General features: G+C 39.0%; 1 protein-coding gene and 1 non-coding gene across 2 annotated transcripts; both read right to left on the bottom strand.

Annotated features, from left to right (window-relative positions):
* Positions 1-155: 155 nt before the first annotated feature.
* On the bottom strand, positions 156-20,088 carry LOC146137091 (uncharacterized). The gene is made up of 19 exons (XM_083395455.1): positions 19,955-20,088; positions 17,163-17,289; positions 13,411-13,576; positions 12,287-12,428; positions 11,369-11,463; positions 10,571-10,675; positions 10,025-10,171; positions 8,333-8,435; positions 7,533-7,780; positions 7,099-7,246; positions 6,466-6,637; positions 5,784-5,934; positions 4,806-4,968; positions 3,733-3,866; positions 3,229-3,336; positions 2,546-2,724; positions 1,756-2,104; positions 1,249-1,483; positions 156-793 (listed from the first exon to the last, which is right to left on the bottom strand). The coding sequence occupies exons 1-19, from the start codon at positions 19,980-19,982 to the stop codon at positions 708-710; spliced, it is 2,886 nt and encodes a 961-aa protein (XP_083251581.1). The 5' UTR covers positions 19,983-20,088; the 3' UTR covers positions 156-707.
* Positions 4,495-4,568, bottom strand: Trnat-ggu (transfer RNA threonine (anticodon GGU)). Its single transcript has one exon. It is a non-coding gene; the product is annotated as a tRNA-Thr (tRNA).
* Positions 20,089-20,476: the final 388 nt, after the last annotated feature.

Genomic DNA, 20,476 nt, shown 5'->3' with positions numbered 1-20,476 from the left:
GTTCCTCCGTTTCACAACCACGACATACTTCAACTTCTCTTATAATACATCTCACAAAAACGCAACAAATATCAACATTTAAAGCCAAAGTCAATTCCTCCGAATGTTCCATCATACTCCTCTGGTAGTTAGTGGAGCTGTTTGATTATGCCTGGTAGTAGTTTATATTTGAAATAAACTGTTATATCTCTGACTTTTGAATTTATGCTGCACATGTGTCAGATAATGTAACAAACTAGTGTAGTGTGGTAGGGTGGGGCGTTATATAATTTGACAAATTTCCAGCCAATAATTTGTCGAACACCAATAGAACCTGACAACAATGTTTCAAAACTACTTAAAGGCAGTTCTGGGCAGTTGTAGATAAACAACTGCTATAAGCATCGCAAGGACTTTGAAACAGATAACTAGGTTTTCTAAAAACGTTTTGAAAGTGTGAGTCAGGAGTTAACTCTTCGCACAATATGGGACTGGAAAGATGACAATACTTAAAACAGCTCCTGGAATTTCAATAAAAATACTAATGGAAAGGAATTTAGTAAATAACTATAAAACGTGTATTGGTTTCCGAAGTACTAGGAATATCATGGGATTTGTCCGGTAAGTGTGATTCTTCACAAACCAAACTGTAACTAAACATCTTTTATCGGATATTCTTTGGCGGGCAGCGACCGGAAGTGGTGTGACGTCATAACCAGGAAGTGACGTCACGCGCTGAGCCAGATGGAAAGATGGCGGGAGCTGTTTCGGGGATTCCCCACCGAGGAGTACATCCGGTTCTTTGACGGAACTTCTGCGCGCAAAGCATTGTGGGGGTTAGCATCACTTCCTGTTGATTCTCGTAGATTTTGATGTAAATTCCTCTCAGTGTACTTTATTGATTCATTGTTAACGTGTTGTTCCTGAAAACTGGTGTTACCCGTCGACAAAATGTATTCTCCAGTCGTAAGACTGCCACCTGATTGTCGTGAAATAAATAAATAAAACACAAATAAATCTGAGAAAGCTTGGAGCATAAGGGTTGGAGGTTGTAGTTAGACGTAGATTGAACATCAAAGCCCACACAGAAGTAGCATATCGAATTATTTATTTGAAACGTTCAAAATGCTCCTAATTCTCGATGGGCTTTGATATTTATTCTGCGTAGAACTGAGAAAGTCTCAAACAAGATGAAAAACCTTTTGATAATTTCGAATATCCAGGTCTGTGATTTTGAACACCTTAACTTTTACTAAAACTTTTGCTTACCTGCTCTTGGTATGAGATCCTTTACTTTGTTCAGGATTTGCTCTGAGATGTGGAACATTGTTGGAAGAAGTGCGATGATGCCCGGGAACTGATCCTGAAGTCCTGGATCGAAGGATGACGACACAACTTCATCCGAGAGGATTCTCTTGCTGAATCGCTGGACGAGTTCATCCTGGGCGAAGTGGAACTCACGGCCCAGCAGGTGGCGCCAACGCTCCATCAGACTGTAAACGTCCTAAAGTGGGGGAGGGAATGAGTTTAAATCATCTTTTCCATGACTAGGGTTTTACATACTAGAAACGTAGACAATTGTTTGCATTTATGTAATTAAAATAGGCAAAAAGATGCAGTTTGAGGGGGGGCGTGGCCACGTACCCCCTGGATCCGCCCCTGCAATAGGGTTGTGTTTAAATCATTTCACGCTAACACCAGCGAAATAAATGTGCTACAGTCGGGTTAGTTTCAACCTACATCTATAATGTGTGTATTGGTGTAATATTTACTGACCTTAGCGAGGTAAAGGTGCTTGGAAGGAGCTACAGTCGGGTTGGTTGTCAACCTCGCCACAATCTTCTCCTGCAAAGCGACTCTACAAGCCGCAATTTCCCCGATCAAACCGCAAAACTTCGCAAACCCGCGCACGAAGTCGCGTTCCTCTTGCTTGCGGAGCTTGATGACGTCATCGTCATCGTCCACTGACGTCATCAGGTCGACGCCCGAGAACGTGACGTCACTGGGGTAAAGCGCGATGCTGCTGTGATGCGCGGGGTGGGCTGGGGCGCGGGGGGAAACCCCTTTGTTTGGAGGGGTGGATTTGTTGCTGGACTTAAGAACTTTGTATAGCGACCAAAGTAAGCTGGAAGAAATTAAAAAATATTTAAGAAAAAATTAAGTTATGAAGAAAAAAATAAATTCTAAAGAAAATGTAATAATATTTTGAAATGCATTTCACTTTGGAATGTTTGATTTAGTTTTTGCTGGAAAAGCGACTAAGTTTCGCAACAAGCTAAGTAAACTGGAAAGTTCAAGTACGGTTTAATTAGGGTCCAGCAGTTGTTTTATTTGTTAGCTGAAAGTCAAGTGACACTACAACTGTAATAAATCCTAATGGTTGACACTACTAAACCAAACTCAGCAAAAGTGGCACAAGAAAATAGATTTTGTAGGTATAAGTATAAGAATAATACTCTCCCCCATCTTAACAAAAACATAGCTAGCAACCATAAAAAGGCGGATTACTCCCAACAGGGGCGTGGGGCGTACAGATAATGCAGGCAAAAACACACAAAGCACTCACCTTATCGAAGTGCATCTCGGCGTGCGTTGCATCTGCGTGGTGGCGCCAACGACCCGCCTCTGCATCACGTGGCTTGCGCAGCGGAGCATGACGGCCATGTGGTTGGCGGCAAACTCGCACCAGTCGTCTTCGCACATGCGCAGTCGCTGTCTGAGCCCCTCTAGCTCCTTCACAAGCACCTACGTCATAAACGCTTTGTTACGTGAATAATCGAAGGATGCACTTTTTTGATTTAACTATATTTAGGTGGTAGTCTAACGACTAAAGAATGCTTTCTTTTGTGACACAATTCACAGCGAGTAACAAAAGAGTTTGGTTGGAGGTTACACGTAGTAAGAATATCAACATGTGGACCATGTTAAAAATAAATAAACATTTATTCAAAAAGTTCACAAAATGCTACCTACTTTCAACCTGTGTAACTAGTAGTGGCAGAATTTTTGTGGAGTTTAATGAAGTTTATTTCAATGAAAAATAGAGGCTGCCGTAAATACTGTATTTTTTAATATCAGACAAGGAAGTGGATTAATTTAATTGTGTTTCAAAGGACGCTTCGGCAAAGTAGGTTCGTTTAAATCGAGTTTGTGCGAAGCAAAAGTGGCAAAACACTATAAGTTTGTACAGAATGAAGTATAGTGGGCTACTGGATTAAATAAGTTTAAGTATTCACTTGTTGTCCTCACCTTATGCAGAAGATTTCCAGTTGGACGAGGTTTCGATTTCGACGCCAAAGTTTTGCTCCCCGGTTCGTTTCCCGCCATCGAAGTTGTTGGGGGGTTCGGGGGAGGGTTCTGCAACAATACGACCATTGTTACGTTGCTAAAGAACGTCATAAACCAAACTTTAAACCGGGATATTTGAAGTGACTAACCAAATCAGCAGTGTTGGAATGACTTAAGTCAATGACTAGACTTAACTTGACTTAATTCTTTTGGCAAACAACTTAACTTAGATCTGGTATTGAGTCCAGAGTTTCATTGAAAGTTTTGCAAATCGTTTAATTTTTAATACGCAGTCCAACAGAAACTGATTTAGTTAAAATAATACGAAAAACACACAGTTTTGACTTTATGAGTCCCAGCAGTGTTTTATAGTTCTTATATTAAAACAAAAAAGTCCATTGTGATGTCCCACGAAACTCCTGTTGAAAATTACAAAAACAATCACACTCAGCATTATACTACAACCACCTGTGTGTTGGGCATTGGAGCGGGAAGCTTCAAGTATCTCGTCACTGACATCAGGGCTCGGTTTTGCGCATGCGCCAACGACCCTCCTCCCCCCACCACACCCGCTGTGCCGCTGGTGACGTGGAACCGACCTAATGATGACGTCATCAATAATTAATGATGCGTAATCATAACATGAATGGGGAGAATGTAGCAAAATTACACACTAGCGAAATAGACATTCAAAGATTTTTAGAAAGTTTATAGCTTTTCAAAGACCTAAAAAACGTCGCTCTATACCAGTGCTTCTCAACCTATGGGTCGCGACCCCAAATTGGGTCGCTGTTTGATTTGGTTGGGCCGCCGACTGCAGTAGCTCACATGTTTATAATAATTGAGATTGGTTCTGAGAAAGAAATTTGGAAAATTAAGAAAATTAAGGAAGCAATACAAATAATGTCTTAGAATAATTATTAAAATTCGAAATTCTTTATGCTAATGCTTATTTTTTGTTCGCTTACAAGAAGCTAGTTTTTAGTTCGCTTACAAGAAAAACAATTGGGTCGCCAAAGCTCAGTCGTCATACTTACGCCTAATATTTGGGTCGCCACGAAAAAAGGTTGAGAAGCACTGGTCTATACCAACTGAGCTAGCAGCTGCGTCCTGTAAATGAAACTAGCCTGTGGTGAGGTTCGAACTCACAACCTGGGTCAAACCAGGACCGTCGCTACACCAACTGAGTTTTTACACACAAGTCGAGAAACAACCGTTTGTATAAGTAACCTGTGGTGAGGTTCGAACTCACGACCTCGGTCATACCGGGACCGTCGCTCTACCAACTGAGCTACACAGGCTCAGAGGGGAGCAAGTCGAGAAACAACCCTAACACTGTTGCCTGCTGCATCATGTTCGCACATAAAACCTCGTTTGCATGGGCCAACAACCCGTAATCAGGAAGTAAAAATTCCATATACATTCTATGGTCAGCTTTGAATACTTTTCGGAGGGCATGTAGTGTACTGTATATATTTGTGTCGTTTTTGTTGGTCAGTACGACTCCCGAAGGACTGAACCCTGATCTACTGTTTGACCTGATTTAGTGTTGGGCATCGGTTTCCTCCTTAGAAGACCAAGAGCTCTCCTGTACTCCTCTTCAGTGATGGAAGTCCTCAGTTGGATGAAGTCGACCGCACAAGCTTGCCTCGCTCGCTTCGTCACCAAACCTGCCTGGAAGTTCTCCCGCAGTTGACCGCTCTGCAAAACAATTAAGCTGTGAACTGAATCAGATTAATCTTAATTTTACCTTTTGACGAGTTAAGCCTTTTAAACAAATCAAAAAAATTATTCGCTTTTTATTTTTTGTTTCCCGTTGACCTTTTATGAATCGCATTTTTTTTACCTGATTTTATTTTATTTTATTTTATTAAAGTGTACTGAAAGACCAGGATCGGCACTCAATTATTAAAATAACGTTATAAAACAAGTAGACTTGGAAACATTATTTGGCCCAATAAACGTGAAGCTGAAATGAAGTTTAAACACCTTAAAGAAGAAACCAAAGCGTTGTTTTCTGCAAACTGTGAGATAAATGAGGTCAAGGAAAGAAACTTGCGTGTTTAACAACTGCGCACCAACGATTACGGCTTACGTATCATAGTGAACCGTCGCCTACTGTAGTAGTTCCTTTTTACATTGATATTTTTTTTTTATTGTGTATGTGACACCATAAAAAATTGATTGAAAAAATGCTGCAAAGTTAACACTCCACCTTAAATTTAGATTCAAATGTTGTGTTTCTTAATTGCTCAAGTACCGTTTAAAACAATGAAGAAAACCTAAAAGTTTAAGAACTATTTTGGAGCAAAAATAAAGTATGTTTAGTTCCTGTCTCTGTATGGGGGTGTCTTTATATGGTGGCAATTCACTACGACTACAGACTGGATCTAAAAATACTCCATTTTTGCTTCAAATAGTTTTTAAACTATTAAGATTCTTCTATTGTTTTTAAACGGTGTTTGCAACCTTAAAAATGTTAAATACGAAAAACTATCCAAAATATATAAACACACCTGATAGAGAAGCCACAGTTGCTCTACGGTCTCGGGGTGAAGACATCTGCATTGGAACACCAACTGGGAACTTGTGATTTCTATGCCGTTCCCGCCACCGCCAATCCGCTTGAGGGCGTTCTCCACCACCAAACCACGGATTCTCTCGATTCTTGAAAAATGCAAAATAAAATATAGTTTTGGAGCATAATGGTTGTAGTTAGACGTAGAATGAATATCAAAGCCCATACAGAAATAGGTGGCATTTTGTGAACGTTTCGAATAAGTCTATATTAATTTTCTATCCAATTGTTAACCTAATTTTAGCACCTTTTAAGCGAGCGCTGGAACTAAATCCAAAAAAACATTTTTTAAACCAACTGCTTTAAAAATTACGCTTTTTAAGTTCTATCCGGCTTGCAATGTTTTTGATTGTTTTAAGGAACTTTATTCAGCCCAAAGGTATTTTATGCACACTTTAACATGTTGCGCTGTGGACTCATAAACTTTACAAATTGCTATTTCTTTGATTAGACCATGACTGCGAGCAATATGCAAATCGCAAATTATGATTGCTGGAATCACGAGTTATAAGTGGTATTAAAACAAGTGTGTTCAACCAAGAAATACCACTACAGATACTAACACTTGGTATCGGTTATGGGTGACGATACGATACTATCGTACACTCCTAATTGCTCACCGGTCGATTGTTCGGCAGAGAACACGCGACTCGTTTGTGACGTGGGTGAAGAAAACCCTCCCCACCCTCTCCCTCAACTGCTGGCCACTCACGTGCAAGCTAGAACCCCACGTCATAGAGGGGTGAGCCGGAAGTGTGACGTCATCGACCGACACGTGGATCGAAATCGCGGCTGAAAAAAAAACGATAAATTTTTTTAATAAGAATAAAGTTATTTAATTGTTTAATTTAATTTTTATTTTCCGAAATGTTTATATACTTTTTCAATACATATCAATCGTCGTTAATTATTTTACATTCCGAACCATATTAACAACATTTTGCCTCATGTCTGTTTTAATGACTCAACTAAAAGTTGAGCGTTATTAAAATCTTTCCGAAAGAAAAATTTAAAATATATTATTTCTTTGGTTTTCGGCTTTGGCTAAATATTGCTGTAATGTAATTTTTTAACCTATTTTTGTAATTCCACATTTACTTTTGTACAAACAAAATGCGACATAATTTGCTATTTAGGATTAATGGGGGCTAAGACCGAGACTAACCTGTTTACAAACTGAAATTAAATAAACCCAGCTTATTATACCTGACTTACTTAATCGGCAAAAACTGTTTTTAGCAAACTTTTCTCACCTCCTTTCCGCCGCACGGTGTCAGTGCGGAGCTTCCATGAGTCACGTGACGGAAAGGAGGACACAGGGGCGCCATCTAGTGACACAGAAGTGAAACCACCCCGGGATTTTGCCGAACGTGTCTTCAGGCGATCGCGAATGGCGCTGGGCTGGAGAAAAAAGTGAATATACAAAAGTTTAAAATATTTTGAGGGGGGGAGGGGGTAAAATAAACAAACAAACATGAATATATGTGACGCAAGTTTAACTTAACGTCGGCACTGGCGTGCGTGTGACGTCATGTGGTGTTTAGATCCCTAAAGCTTTAAAGCAAACGTTGTTTAGGTATTTTAAAGGTATTCCAACAATTGTTTTTTGTGAGTTAAATATATTACTTCATTGAAAAAAATAAAAAAAACGCTGCAAATTTTAATTTAAAAAAATATATAAACTCACTAAAAATCGGGGGGTTCCCCCGTCAACGGGCAGGCTCCGTGACGTCACAATGCTCCCATTGTCTGCAACGCGCGCGGTTCTCGAGCTGGTGATCTCGGTTTGGGGGAAGTTGTAGGATTTGGCCTCAATACTCATCGTAGATCCCATGACCGCAAGGTGGCCGATCTTCTTGTAAGGGGGGTACGTGAAGGGGGTTTGGGGGGGCATCGGGGTTCCCCACGTCATTTTGGGGAACATGTCGGCCCGGCCTGCAAGGTAACAGTCGTGATTGGTTGAGGCGGGGTTTGAACCACTGACCCATGGAATATATTTACTGTACAGCTTCAATAATATGGGAAGCAAGAAATCTTAATGTAATTGTAAAAGTTGGCATTATGGCTTTATAAAGCAGCTTGTTTAATAGGTGGAAGAACAACTCTACGATTTTCATCAACTTATAAATTGTAGAAATGGATAACAAAATAACTGGAAGCTAAATGTTGGTCGTCGACTGTACTAGTTATATATGGTTAGAATTATTAGGATTGGTTCTGAATATTATTTATTTAAAATTTGGGAAAAAGGCAATACAAAGATATGGTTCATAATGATTAAATTCGAACTTATCAATGATAATGTCTGATGTTTTGTTCACAAGTTCATTTCAGAGAATTGTGTCGCCAAAACTTGGCTGCTGTTATATCCAAGCTTAGTTTTCCAGCGCCGCTAAAAATAGGTTGAAAAGCACAGTTTTAATCTTAATGCGATTGTTGTCAGCCCAAAGCACAAAACCCACAAAACCAACATAAGTTACTTCTCACCCTGGTTAACGTCGACCCTTATAAGCCACCTCTGTTGCAAATCCTCAACGACTCTGTTCAACCCACAAGCTTGCAGACTCTTCCACAACTTGCGCAGCAGCTCCTGCAACAACATACGTCATCAAACGTAACAAAATACGTCATCAAACGTAACAACATACGTCATCAAACGGAACATTGACGTCTTCAACGTAAAAATGACGTCATCAAACCTAATGTACACAAGGACCAGGGTCGGCTATCATTTTCAGCGATGACGTTATATAATGACGTCACAGATTACTGGCCGCGTGATGTGGGTCACGAGATTTTCGATCAGGGGTTCTCAAACTGGGGTCCGTGGACACCTAGGGGCAGGTTGACTAGTTTAAGTAGGTCCATGAAGGCCTAATTAAAATCTTAGTATATTTAAAAAAAAATAAATTAATTTCTTTTAAACTTAATTTAAAAAAAAAACTTTTGGCGCCTTCTCCTTGAACGGAATTAGACCTCATTTAAGTTTCACTTTTCTTGGAAAAACATTTCACAGGATCTCTAAACATATTTTAATTGCAAAATGACAGCTTATGTGCTTGTAGTTGTTGGTACGAGTGTTTATACTGGTAATCAGTGTAATATTAAATTTAGATGCAGCTCTCCAAGTTGAATATTTTTAAAATGCAGTTATGTCGAAATATTGTTTGTCGAAAGGCCTTTTCTTCTGAACTGCCAAATTTAAGAATTTAAGTAAGTTTGAATTTAACTTCAAGGCGCGGAAAATATGCGTTGCATTAAAATTCTGACGTTTGTCAAACTTGCAAAACAAGCTCGAGTCTCGAGAGAAGCGACGACGTTTTGGGCAGATGTTGCAAAAAGCGCCAACAAATTGATTTTCATTAAAATCGCGGCGATGATTCGCGATTTACGAAAAAAAAATCACAAATCGTCGCAAGTTCGAATAAATTATGCAGCGATTTTAATCCGCGCTATAAAATATTTAGGACGTGTTGTCTCGTATTTCCTTTTACACAGCCACCGAATGGCGTTATGCTAATTAATTCATGCATCGTCAAATTTTGTCGCTCTGCATTATTCACGCGATGATTCTTACGTAACAATGGCCATTGTTTACGATAAAAGAGCCGGCGTTTATGACGAACAACCGGCGATTGTTGTTACTTAATGCCGCACTAAGCGCTTCATGACATGTGACGTTTGTGATGACGTCACAACGAAATTTGGCATTTTGGCGAAAAGACCATTTAACATCCTGTTTTTTAGACGAAGTTATCTGGGAGAAATAACACAGAAGACACTTTACTAATATTGTGTTGTTACTTAAATTAGTTCTGTATTAAGTACGATAATATCGGATCGAAGCAGATACACGATGCCAAGTGTAGTATCGGTACTCGTCCGATACTTGGGTAGTATCGGTACTCGTCCGATACCAAATTAACATAGAAACTTCAGCCATAATAACGATCCAAGGCAGCAAATCAACCTCGAAAGCATTTTGTTTAATAGGCGGCAACTAAACTTCTTTAAGCCAAAGCAAATTTAGACTAACAACCTGGAAAAAGGCTTTTGAACGTTTTAATTCGCTGTTTTGCTTGTTTGAAAATATTAATCATATCATTTGGTATTAATTAGATGGCGATAATTTTTGTCAACAATACTGCGTATCGGAATAAAATATCAAAAATACCGAACCTCAAGTGTGACGTTGCTTCCAGAAATTGCCACCTGGTCGGGCATGACGTCACAACCTGTGACGTCCGTTTGCTGGCTCCGGTCCACGGTAAGAGCGCCCTCTAGCGACATACCGTAGGTGAGAGGGGCGCGGTTCGAACCCAACATCTGTGGAAAAACGGTGAACGAGGAACATATGACGTTTGGTAAACAAGTATGCTTCTTACAATTTCTGGTTGAGCGTCAAAAAGCCCTGGAATTTGACCAAGTTATGGTTTTATCAACAAACATACAAGCAACTGTACCCAGTAATTAACTACTGGTTGTTAAAAAAATATAAAATTAAAATAAGTGTACTTTATTGTGTTTGAACCATTTGTGATCTGCGTGAGATTTAATAAATAACAAATAGTTTCCTATTGTGTTTAATGAAGCAAAATTTATAAATTCGAAAGTAGCTCACTAAACGCGCAACGCCATTTAAATATGTTTCTTTGGTCATTGTGACAAATTTTGAATAAACTTCCAACGCAATCGCGTTTTTTGGACGCAATTCACTCAACCTACCTCCGCCATTGGAACTTGAACAACCGGCCCTGCAGATTTAGGGGGCTCCAGCAGTTGGGAAGTCCCCGTTTCTGTGGGGGTAATCAGCCCGACCCCGGCCTGGTGCTAAAATAAAATATAAATTATAATTATAAACGAGTATTTTTATCAAAGTATTAAAAGGTGGCTAGTGTAAGCATCTTTTAAAGGTCTAAAGTTCGGATCTCACGCAAGTATGGTGTGATTTCTACGTGTGGGAAGCTTCTAGCTTAACATAATTATGTGCGAGTTTTTACATAGTTTTATTTTGCCGCTCAATATTAGTTAGTCCCTTCGCAACAGCAGAACTTACTCTGAGTCTAAACTCTAAACTAGTGTTGTTTCGTGCATTGAAAAATATAATTTAAGTCGGTTTGTAAACGCTTGTGAATTTAGACATCAAAAAATTAAGCTTCTATTCCTCTATTTAAATTTTTAGCCTCAGCCATAGTTGAACTTTTGACTGCATAGTCATATGTTTTGGTCTTATAGGTTATTGCGTCTGAACCTACGAATTTTTGTCTGCTACCTAAAAGACGCATACGCTGTGGGGAAGTTTACTTTTTGTAATAAATAAAACCTGAGAAATCAGCGAGCATTGCTTTCAAATCGAATATCGCTGGGCCCGTCTAGTAGGATTCAATACAAGAGTTAAACACACAAAATATACCCCCATGCCAATTTTGAGTTAATTTCAGTTTTAATAGGGCTTGGCTGTGATGCAACTCGAAATAGAGCGAAAAAATCTTCCGCATGCCACCAAACTTCGATGTTACTTGCCTGTGCGTCACTGACGAGTGGCATGGTGCCAGAGATGTCACTGACAATCGTCGGGGTGCCAGGCTGAACAATTTCTGAAGTCTTTAACAGATGATCTAAACAAAAAGATCACAACTACATTAGTATATATTAATTGTAGAATTACAAAAAAAAATAGGAAACCTAATCCATGACGTCATGATGACATGACGTATAATCTTTGGGTGTATGCGTCAATTCTATAAATAGGGTAATCTAGTGGCACTATATAAAGACAAAGTGTATTGATTCTCGACAAGCTTTCGTACAACCGTGCTTCTTTGTAGGTCAAAGTGGAAATGGAAGCAACTCGTGCATTTTAATTGCTTTGTTGTGCGGAAAGCTTGTCGAGAATCAACACAATTTGTCTTTCTATAGTGACACCTGATTAACCTATGACGTATAATGACGCGGTTTATCGGCGATAGAAATTGATGCTTTTTATAAATGATTTAAGCCAATCAATACGTGGTCCACTATTTTTTTACTAAGCCTTATTTAGCCTTCACGCAAAATCCTACGCTGAGATTGCGTTAAACACAAATTAAAAATCGTAATCGCAAGATATCGGAAATATGATTCGACCCACAGGAGAAATACCTTGCTGTTTTACGTTAAAACGAACATTAATTTGGAAGCAGGGGTGGTCTATAAAGCCATGTACACTGTGCAGCCAAATAACTCTTTACCCTAGAAAAAAATATACTACTTACAGAGGAATGTTGTAATTATTAGACGCTCCGTTCGTGCATCAGATTAACCGTCGCATTAACTGAATATGTAATAACTTTAATTATAATAACGTTACTTATTTTTTTAAACAACACTAGTGTGCGGCCGACAAGAATGCGCAAATAATACTTGATCTCAGATCCTTCCAATCTTGGACCATCAGCTTACCCGGGTCGTTACGAAGGTGGAAGGGCGTGATCGGGGGGAACTTGGCTGCTGTGACGTCGAACACAACATGGCCTACGTCACCAGCACCGACGTCACCGTTCTCGGGTATTTGCGGCAGAACGTAGTTGCTCGACTCCACAACCTAAGAACAGGTGAGAAATGACTTATGTTAACATAGAATACGCATGATAAAGATAGGTATTATACTAAGAGTGTTTCTCAGCATTATATATACCTGGAGTGTCAAAATTTGAATTAACTGAAAATGAAATCCAAATAACATTTAACTGCTTTATTTATTAAACCACTTTAAAAAGATCAAACATATTAACTTTGCATGATGATAAAAAAATTAGGAAATTTGTTTAATTTTTAGAATAAAAGCGTAAGTCCAAATGCGAAGCTTTGACCACCCAATTCTAAAATCAACTTTTTGTTGGTGAGACTAAAGTTATCCATGCGTGAGCTGCCCAATTTAGAGACGTGCACCATGGGTAGAGATTAGCGAAACACTGTTCTAAAAGATACATATTAATCTCTCCTGAAAACTAACATTTGCAAAAGATCCGAGACGGCCGAAGGTGTAAAAAGTTATGGCAAAGGTTGTAGTTAGCCGTGGAATAAATATCTAAGCTCATACAAAAGTATAGGTGACGTTAAAAAAACTGAATAAAGAGTTATTCGAAACGTTTAAAATGCTTCCTGCTTGTGTATGGGCTTTGATGTTCATTCTACTTCCAACTACAACCTCCGTTATCTTAACATTTATCCGAAACGTTCAAAAATGCTACCTAATTCTCTATGGGATTTAATATTCATCATACGCCAAACTTAAAAACGAAATTGCCCTTTGAAACGCCAAACAACCTACTTTTCCTTATTGTGATCTAAAACTCCGAGTCAATTGTTCTTAACTGGGTTGCCGCGGCACTCTAGGGCGGCCATTTTCTACGCCTAAGGGTGCTGAGAGATATTGCAAATTCTTTTAGGATTTCAATTCTTTCTTGATACAAATTTTTGTGACGTTACAGTTAATGACTCAGCGAAAATACGAGCAAGGGTGCCGCGAACTATTTATAATTTTTGTAGGGTGCCGCAAGCCAAACCATCTCCAAGCCCCGTACCTTGACTTTCTGTTGTGAAGGAGTGCTCCTGCTCTTTGTGTTGCTGGCGTGCTCCCACCATCTCTTCATTGCTCCTCTCCTCTGCTCCATGAAGTTGATGGAGCTGCTTCCCTCCACCACAGTTCCGCTTGTGGAAAGAAGTCCCCGCTCTGTACCTGCCTTCAACCTGGAAAAATGTCACAACTCAAAATGCTACCAACAAAAAAATCGCATGCCGTATTTTTAAAATTCTACCTTGCAAGGTAAAATGGTTGCGTTGGGTGGCGAAATATGGCTGAAGTTCTAATATCGATTTAGCACCGATACCACCAGAGTATCGGACGAGTACCGATACTACCACTTGGTATCGGGTATCGGCTCCGATCCGATATTATCGGACGAGTACCGATACTACCACTTGGTATCGGGTATCGGCTCCGATCCGATATTATCGGACGAGTACCGATACTACCACTTGGTATCGGGTATCGGCTCCGATCCGATATTATCGGACGAGTACCGATACTACCACTTGGTATCGGGTATCGGCTCCGATCCGATATTATCGGACGAGTACCGATACTACCACTTGGCATCGGGTATCGGCTCCGATCCGATATTATCGGACGAGTACCGATACTACCACTTGGAATCGGGTATCGGCTCCGATCCGATATTATCGGACGAGTACCGATACCACCACTTGGAATCGGGTATCGGCTCCGATCCGATATTATCGGACGAGTACCGATACCACCACTTGGAATCTGGTATCGGCTCCGATCCGATATTATCGGACGAGTACCGATACTACCACTTGGTATCGGGTATCGGCTCCGATCCGATATTATCGGACGAGTACCGATACAACCACTTGGCATCGGGTATCGGCTCCGATCCGATATTATCGGACGAGTACCGATACCACCACTTGGCATCGGGTATCGGCTCCGATCCGATATTATCGGACGAGTACCGATACAACCACTTGGAATCGGGTATCGGCTCCGATCCGATATTATCGGACGAGTACCGATACAACCACTTGGCATCGGGTATCGGCTCCGATCCGATATTATCGGACGAGTACCGATACAACCACTTGGCATCGGGTATCGGCTCCGATCCGATATTATCGGACGAGTACCGATACTACCACTTGGTATCGGGTATCGGCTCCGATCCGATATTATCGGACGAGTACCGATACAACCACTTGGCATCGGGTATCGGCTCCGATCCGATATTATCGGACGAGTACCGATACTACCACTTGGCATCGGGTATCGGCTCCGATCCGATATTATCGGACGAGTACCGATACTACCACTTGGCATCGGGTATCGGCTCCGATCCCATATTATCGGACATCTCTCAACACGTGATTGGGGTCAATTGCATTTCAAATCACTTTTATGTAATGTTTTTTGTTGTTACTCATTTGAAGCGTTTTATTTTTAAGTGTTCAGATCTGTAATGACCGACTACAAATTTAAATCGACCACCCTAATGCAATTATTTTGCTTCCAATTTGTTGCGTTTGTTACGCAAGATTTGTTCCATTCGCAACATCTGGTTGTAGCAGCTTGTCTCGTATATAACGAAATTATTGGAATCAGCTGTTTGCCTATCAGCATTTCTCCCAACAACCTTGTTACAGCGACTCTGCGGGTGGCCGGGCGGGGCGTACAGTGTAGGATATTGGCTGAAGGATAAGTATTAAGAACCAGATATATACACAGAGGTTGACGGAACATAATAAAATCGAGAACTGGCTATTAATTTCGCGAATGTCGTTTCCAAGGGCGGTATATTATGAGCAGTGGTTCTCAATCTTTGTAAGCATGTGAGTTAAAATTATACTGTCCATTTTAAAACCGCAAAAAGATCAAGCAGTTTATTGAAAATAAATTTAAAATTAATAAACCACATCAAAGAAGGCAAAATGTTTATCTAACCATTTACTCTGAAACGTTCTATTTTCTTGCTAAATAAGGCAAATTTACTTCGAAAGTTGTTTTGGCATCGCGGTATGTTATGTGCAGGGGTGGTCCAGTATTGTTATTTTGGGGGCTTGAACATTTTCAGTAATCAAACAATTAATGTAATAACACCTGCTGCTGTTGAGCGAACTCGCGTGCAAATATGCTTCTCATAAATCATGTTATTTTTTTAACCCTACTGGGAGCCGCTAAAAATACAACAGGAGCCGCGGTTGAGAAACACTAATTATGAATGTAGGCTTTGACCAGCACAACAGGGGTAAAGTATATTTTTCAATGCTTGTCTGTATTTTGTTTAAGCAACGAATTTCTGTAATGTCTTTTCCCTTTAATTTCGGTGATGGCATATTATGAGCACTAATTTTATCAGGACTACTTTGACAGAGATAGATAACAGTATTTTTCATGCGGATTTTTTGCCGCTTTTTGAACAATCGTGCAGATTTAGGGTCTTCAAGAGGGGAATATGATTTTAAGCTAAAATTTCGCCAAAAAACACATTTTTTAATAAACGGAGCATGTCCAACATAAAGTGATGAAACTACTGTTTAGCACCAAAACTTAAACTACACTGTTTGTAATGACTTAAGCCACTGTTTGTAATGACTTGACTTAATTCTGTTGGTCAAGCTAACTTGACTTTGGCTTGTTTGTCAAATAACTTGGGTTGAAATAATTTTTGCTTTGTTATTTTTTAGTTGAATTATTGCTCATATTCTCACGAGTTTACCAATTTTAATGGTTTAAAGTTTTACTTATTTTAAAGACTTGATTTAAAATGACTTGATCTAATAATGACTTTAATTGTTTTTTGAAAAAAATTACCTTAAACTTAAGTTTGCATCTTAACGACATAGATAAAGTTATTTGACGTTCATTTTAATTCTTTGAAAACAAGGGTTTTAAGGAATAAAGCAAGTAATTAGTTCTATTTGTAACACAACAACAAAACAACGTTGTGGTGTTCTACTTACAAACACTTTAAAACCCAGAGCTATACATCATTGTGTTATTACAATATCGAATTACTGTTCAATGGAAGCCTGAGAATAGAGCTCTGTATTGTGTTTAACGTTGTTACACTAAAACACATTGATGACAGTCGCGAACTTAAATCGTTCTTCTTACATTCAATATTAGATGTAGCACTGAATAGGTGATATTGGAAATCACCTTGTCCCTTGCGAGATAAATGTCGACCTTAATTCCTCATCAGTAACAGTTTAAAATACTCTAGCACAGCTAGCAATTCAGGTCAGACAATATTAAAAAATCTTAAAAGAAGTTGTTTTTCTTTTACTGTTGTCTGGTACAAATATTTCTCGCCTATAGTTGCAATTAAAAAAATGCCCGAAAAGATGATCGAAACGTCGGTACTTCAATAAATTTGGTCAGAAAAACGATTTTTAAGTTAAACAATGGCAGCAACAGTATATTTATCTTTAAAGAAATATGCATATATACTTCGTTCGAACCACAGCACTGTTTCCCCAAATTCATCCATTTAAACGTGAGCACTGAGCACGTTATAAATATATTGAAATTTCACGAAAAGCGTAAACTGCAAAAGCGTTTAAAATAAACCAGAAAAACTTTTTCTACCAATAATATTTAAGATAACAGCCAAAGTTTAAACATGACTGTGGAGTCGATTTTAAACAATTCGAATCGGAATCACTAGTCCGAAAACCGACTTACTAAAAAAAGTCTAGTTCCGGTTCGAGCCAAAAAACAAAGTCGAGTTTAAAAAGTGGATCTCAAGATACTTACTCGCAATCGTACAACATCGAGTCCACCTCTCTCGATGTAAGCCCGATGTAGCCTAGCAACATGCGCAGGTCGCGTCTGCGCAGGTGCATTGACACGTCACTGAGGAACTCGTCGACGTCCAGACTCTCTGTTGCCAATAACAACAACAAAAACATTTTAACCTTAATTACTTCTAGGCTAATATTCCCGGGGCAAAACATTTGTTAACAAATATTTCATGCAGACAATTCTTGAACCACGTTAAAAATTTGAAAACCCTGTCATCCAATAATAACAGATCATAACGAATAACCAATGTTAATTGGTGGTGTCGGATTCAGCCATAATTTGCAGTCTGAAAAGCAATTTTCAAAAGTGGTAAAATTTTTACACAAAAAATTGCTTATTTAACTCCAAAATTAATATTTAAGCTCAACAATGTTATAAACCAGCTTTTTTCATAAAGGCCCGGATAACTATGAGGATAGAAGGTCGCTTGCCGGATATAGTTTTTTTTTTTACCTTAATAGACTTGATTTTCTGAAACGAAGGGAACCAAAAACTAGCTATCAAGAAATATATAGCGAGCAGGAACTGACGATGCCTATTCATAGGGCGAAATATTGATTTCTGTAAAATGGATTATTCGTCATCTGATACGAAAGCAAGGATCTTTCTTTTACATTTTATTGTCTGCGGGAGATTCCTTACATTCGAATGTGCTTCCGCTTATATTGCGAGTTTTATTAAATTGTCGCTCAGTTTAAAATTTCATAAAAACTTATGTTAGCTTTGTTTGCTTTTCCTGTTTAAAGGCAAATATTAATAAACTTTGTTTTAGGAAAATATACTTTGTTTTAGGAAATATGTTCGGCCGGAGAAATCAAACTGGCAGGCCGCAGGAGCGGGTTTGGCCCACGGGCCTGTGTTTGGACCACCCTTGTAAACCATATAGATGGTGGTTGTTCACGCAATTCGTAATGTTCTTGCGTTTATGTTCCATTTGAGCTGTTTAGGATACACAGTGTACAGTACGTTTGCTCCGTAAAGTTACCGATTATTTCCGACTCAGAAACTGTTACTTTTGGTATTATTTAGTTTCACTTTTTGTATTATCCTTTTATGAATAGCAATTTGTTTTAATACAGCCTAACAAATATTTTCAGTATACAACATCAATAATAAAGCTGAACAAAAAATAAATAAATTAAACGAAGAAATGCGGCCCTCTAAATGTTTCACGACCTGTGCGCTAGAACCTTGCGGAGCAAACGTGAACATTAAATATTTGCAATTATGGTATTATCGGAACAGAGCCAAAACCCTATGCTAAGTGGTAGAATCCGTATTAGTCCGATACAAGGGTATACGTATTAAAATTTGCTTTGGAGTCTTGTTTTATGCTAAGCTGAAACCACTGTTTTTAGGAAGTTAAGAGTACCCATTTTGGTAATTAGGTATTTGTTAACCTTACCCAATTCACCGATTTTGGGTACATGCGTTTTGGGTATAAAAGCTCATACCTAATTCTTTTAGGGTGTTATGATTACCCAATTCGAGAAATTGGAATTGGGTACTTGTGATTAATACCCAATTTTCCTGTTTTGGGTAGAAACGTTCCATGAATAATTGGGTATGAAATCTTACTACCCAAAAAAAAAAAAAAAAAATTTTCTTCCAATTGGGTAGCATGTTTTTTTACCCAACAAAAAAGGGAAATTTCTTAAGAAAAACACGCTACCCAATTCTACTTGGGTAGGTTTTAAGGGTACCCAAATATTTTGGCCCTGTTTCGGGGTAAACTGTTGCACTACCCAAAACTTTTTTAATGAAGTACCCAATATTTTTAACAGTGTAGTATCGTTGCCGACCCGATAACAAATTAATATGTAGAATTAGGCCATTTCATGCGATCGAATGTAGAATGTTGTTTAAGATTTTTCACTGATTTTATCATAAAATCCATCGACTTGCTCCTCTCTGAGCCTGTGCAGCTCAGTTGGTAGATCGACGGTCCCGGTATGACCGAGGTCGTGAGTTCGAACCTCACCACAGGCTAGTTTTGCGAACAGAATGCAGCAGGCAACGGTTCCCTGGTTGTTTCTTGACTTGCTTCTTCTGAGCCTGTGCAGCTCAGTTGGTAGATCGACGGTCCCGGTATGGCCGAGGTCGTGAGTTCGAACCTCACCACAGGCTAGTTTTACGTTTTTCTAGTCTGCCCTGCTTGAATCATTGATCGACAGATTCGGCGAGTCTGCAATGGCTTTTCGGTGTAACAAAACTTTTCGGTGTGACAAAACTATTGTACTTTGTACACGGCAGGATTTGAAAGAGACAAATCTTTTGAGCAAAGATCTTTTTGAGTAAAATCGAAAACCATTCAGAGTATTTCGTCTTTAAAAGCACTTTCAATGAATCGAATTAAAAGTGTTTATAAAGAATCAAAAGTAGGGTGAAGAAGGCGCCTTTTTAATGTGGAACAAACATCACAGGGGTAAGGTTACAATTGCACCTGTTATCATGCGAACCTGAACTGACGCCACTAATGTAACATAAATCATAAAACATATATCGAAATAAATAAAGTAAAAACACATGTGTACTGCCAAATTTGGCTGACGAGGCATACTTACTTAAAAAAACAAATCTCGTATTTGAATATTTTTATATAAAATGAAAACAACTGACATTGTTAAACAGAAGTAGATGAAACACCACCTATCAGTAGCATTACTTCACCAATAAACCAATACTATAACTCAATAACCTACTTCGCTGCTTTCTCAAACTTATGCTTAAAATAACCAAATTACCGTTTACTAGCACGAATTCGGGATCCATAGTTGCCCAACTTCGTTCTCAATCCACCAACTAGTCCTTGAGGTTCAGTAACAACAGTAGGAGTGAATACACAACTTGTAAATCCTGCAACTACCAAGTAAAATTGCTTGCTTGGGCCACAACTAAGCCTCACGACCTCCGCTAAGCTTAAACTCCGCCTCCCACCATTGCTCGGAGGTCACATAAATACGCCGTATTAAAAGTAACTTGCAACACGGCGTATTAAATTACACTGTTTTATAACAACACCAGGCAAATTTATAAAATAAAAACACAGAAATTAAGAAACAACGCTTACAACATTGTATTTTTGCTAAGAAGTTTGAATTTAATGAAGTTTTGCTTGCAAAGTTAAATATTTGTCACGCCGTGTAAGCTGTCTCGAAGAGTTGCCTGCGGAATCTGTTCGCAAAATATCAGCGCCCCAGGTTTGTTACAAACTGTCGTTTCTTGTTACGGCCGATGAAACTTGAAACCTTTAAATGGCTCAAGCT

The sequence above is a fragment of the Ascidiella aspersa genome, chromosome 8, assembly GCF_963924565.1.
Source record: "Ascidiella aspersa chromosome 8, kaAscAspe10.2, whole genome shotgun sequence".
Taxonomy (NCBI): domain Eukaryota; kingdom Metazoa; phylum Chordata; class Ascidiacea; order Phlebobranchia; family Ascidiidae; genus Ascidiella; species Ascidiella aspersa.
This window is presented reverse-complemented; position numbering and strand designations above follow the sequence as displayed.

Bases quoted from the DNA above. Each gene is read 5' to 3' on its own strand.
- LOC146137091 (XM_083395455.1), bottom strand. From the start codon at position 19,982: ATGGATCCCGAATTCGTGCTAGTAAACG. The intron at 10,172-10,570 runs GTAGGTTGAGTG...GTTTTTCCACAG, and splicing joins TTCAAGTTCCAATGGCGGAG to ATGTTGGGTTCGAACCGCGC. The intron at 8,436-10,024 runs GTTCGGTATTTT...ATGTTGTTGCAG, and splicing joins GAAGCAACGTCACACTTGAG to GAGCTGCTGCGCAAGTTGTG.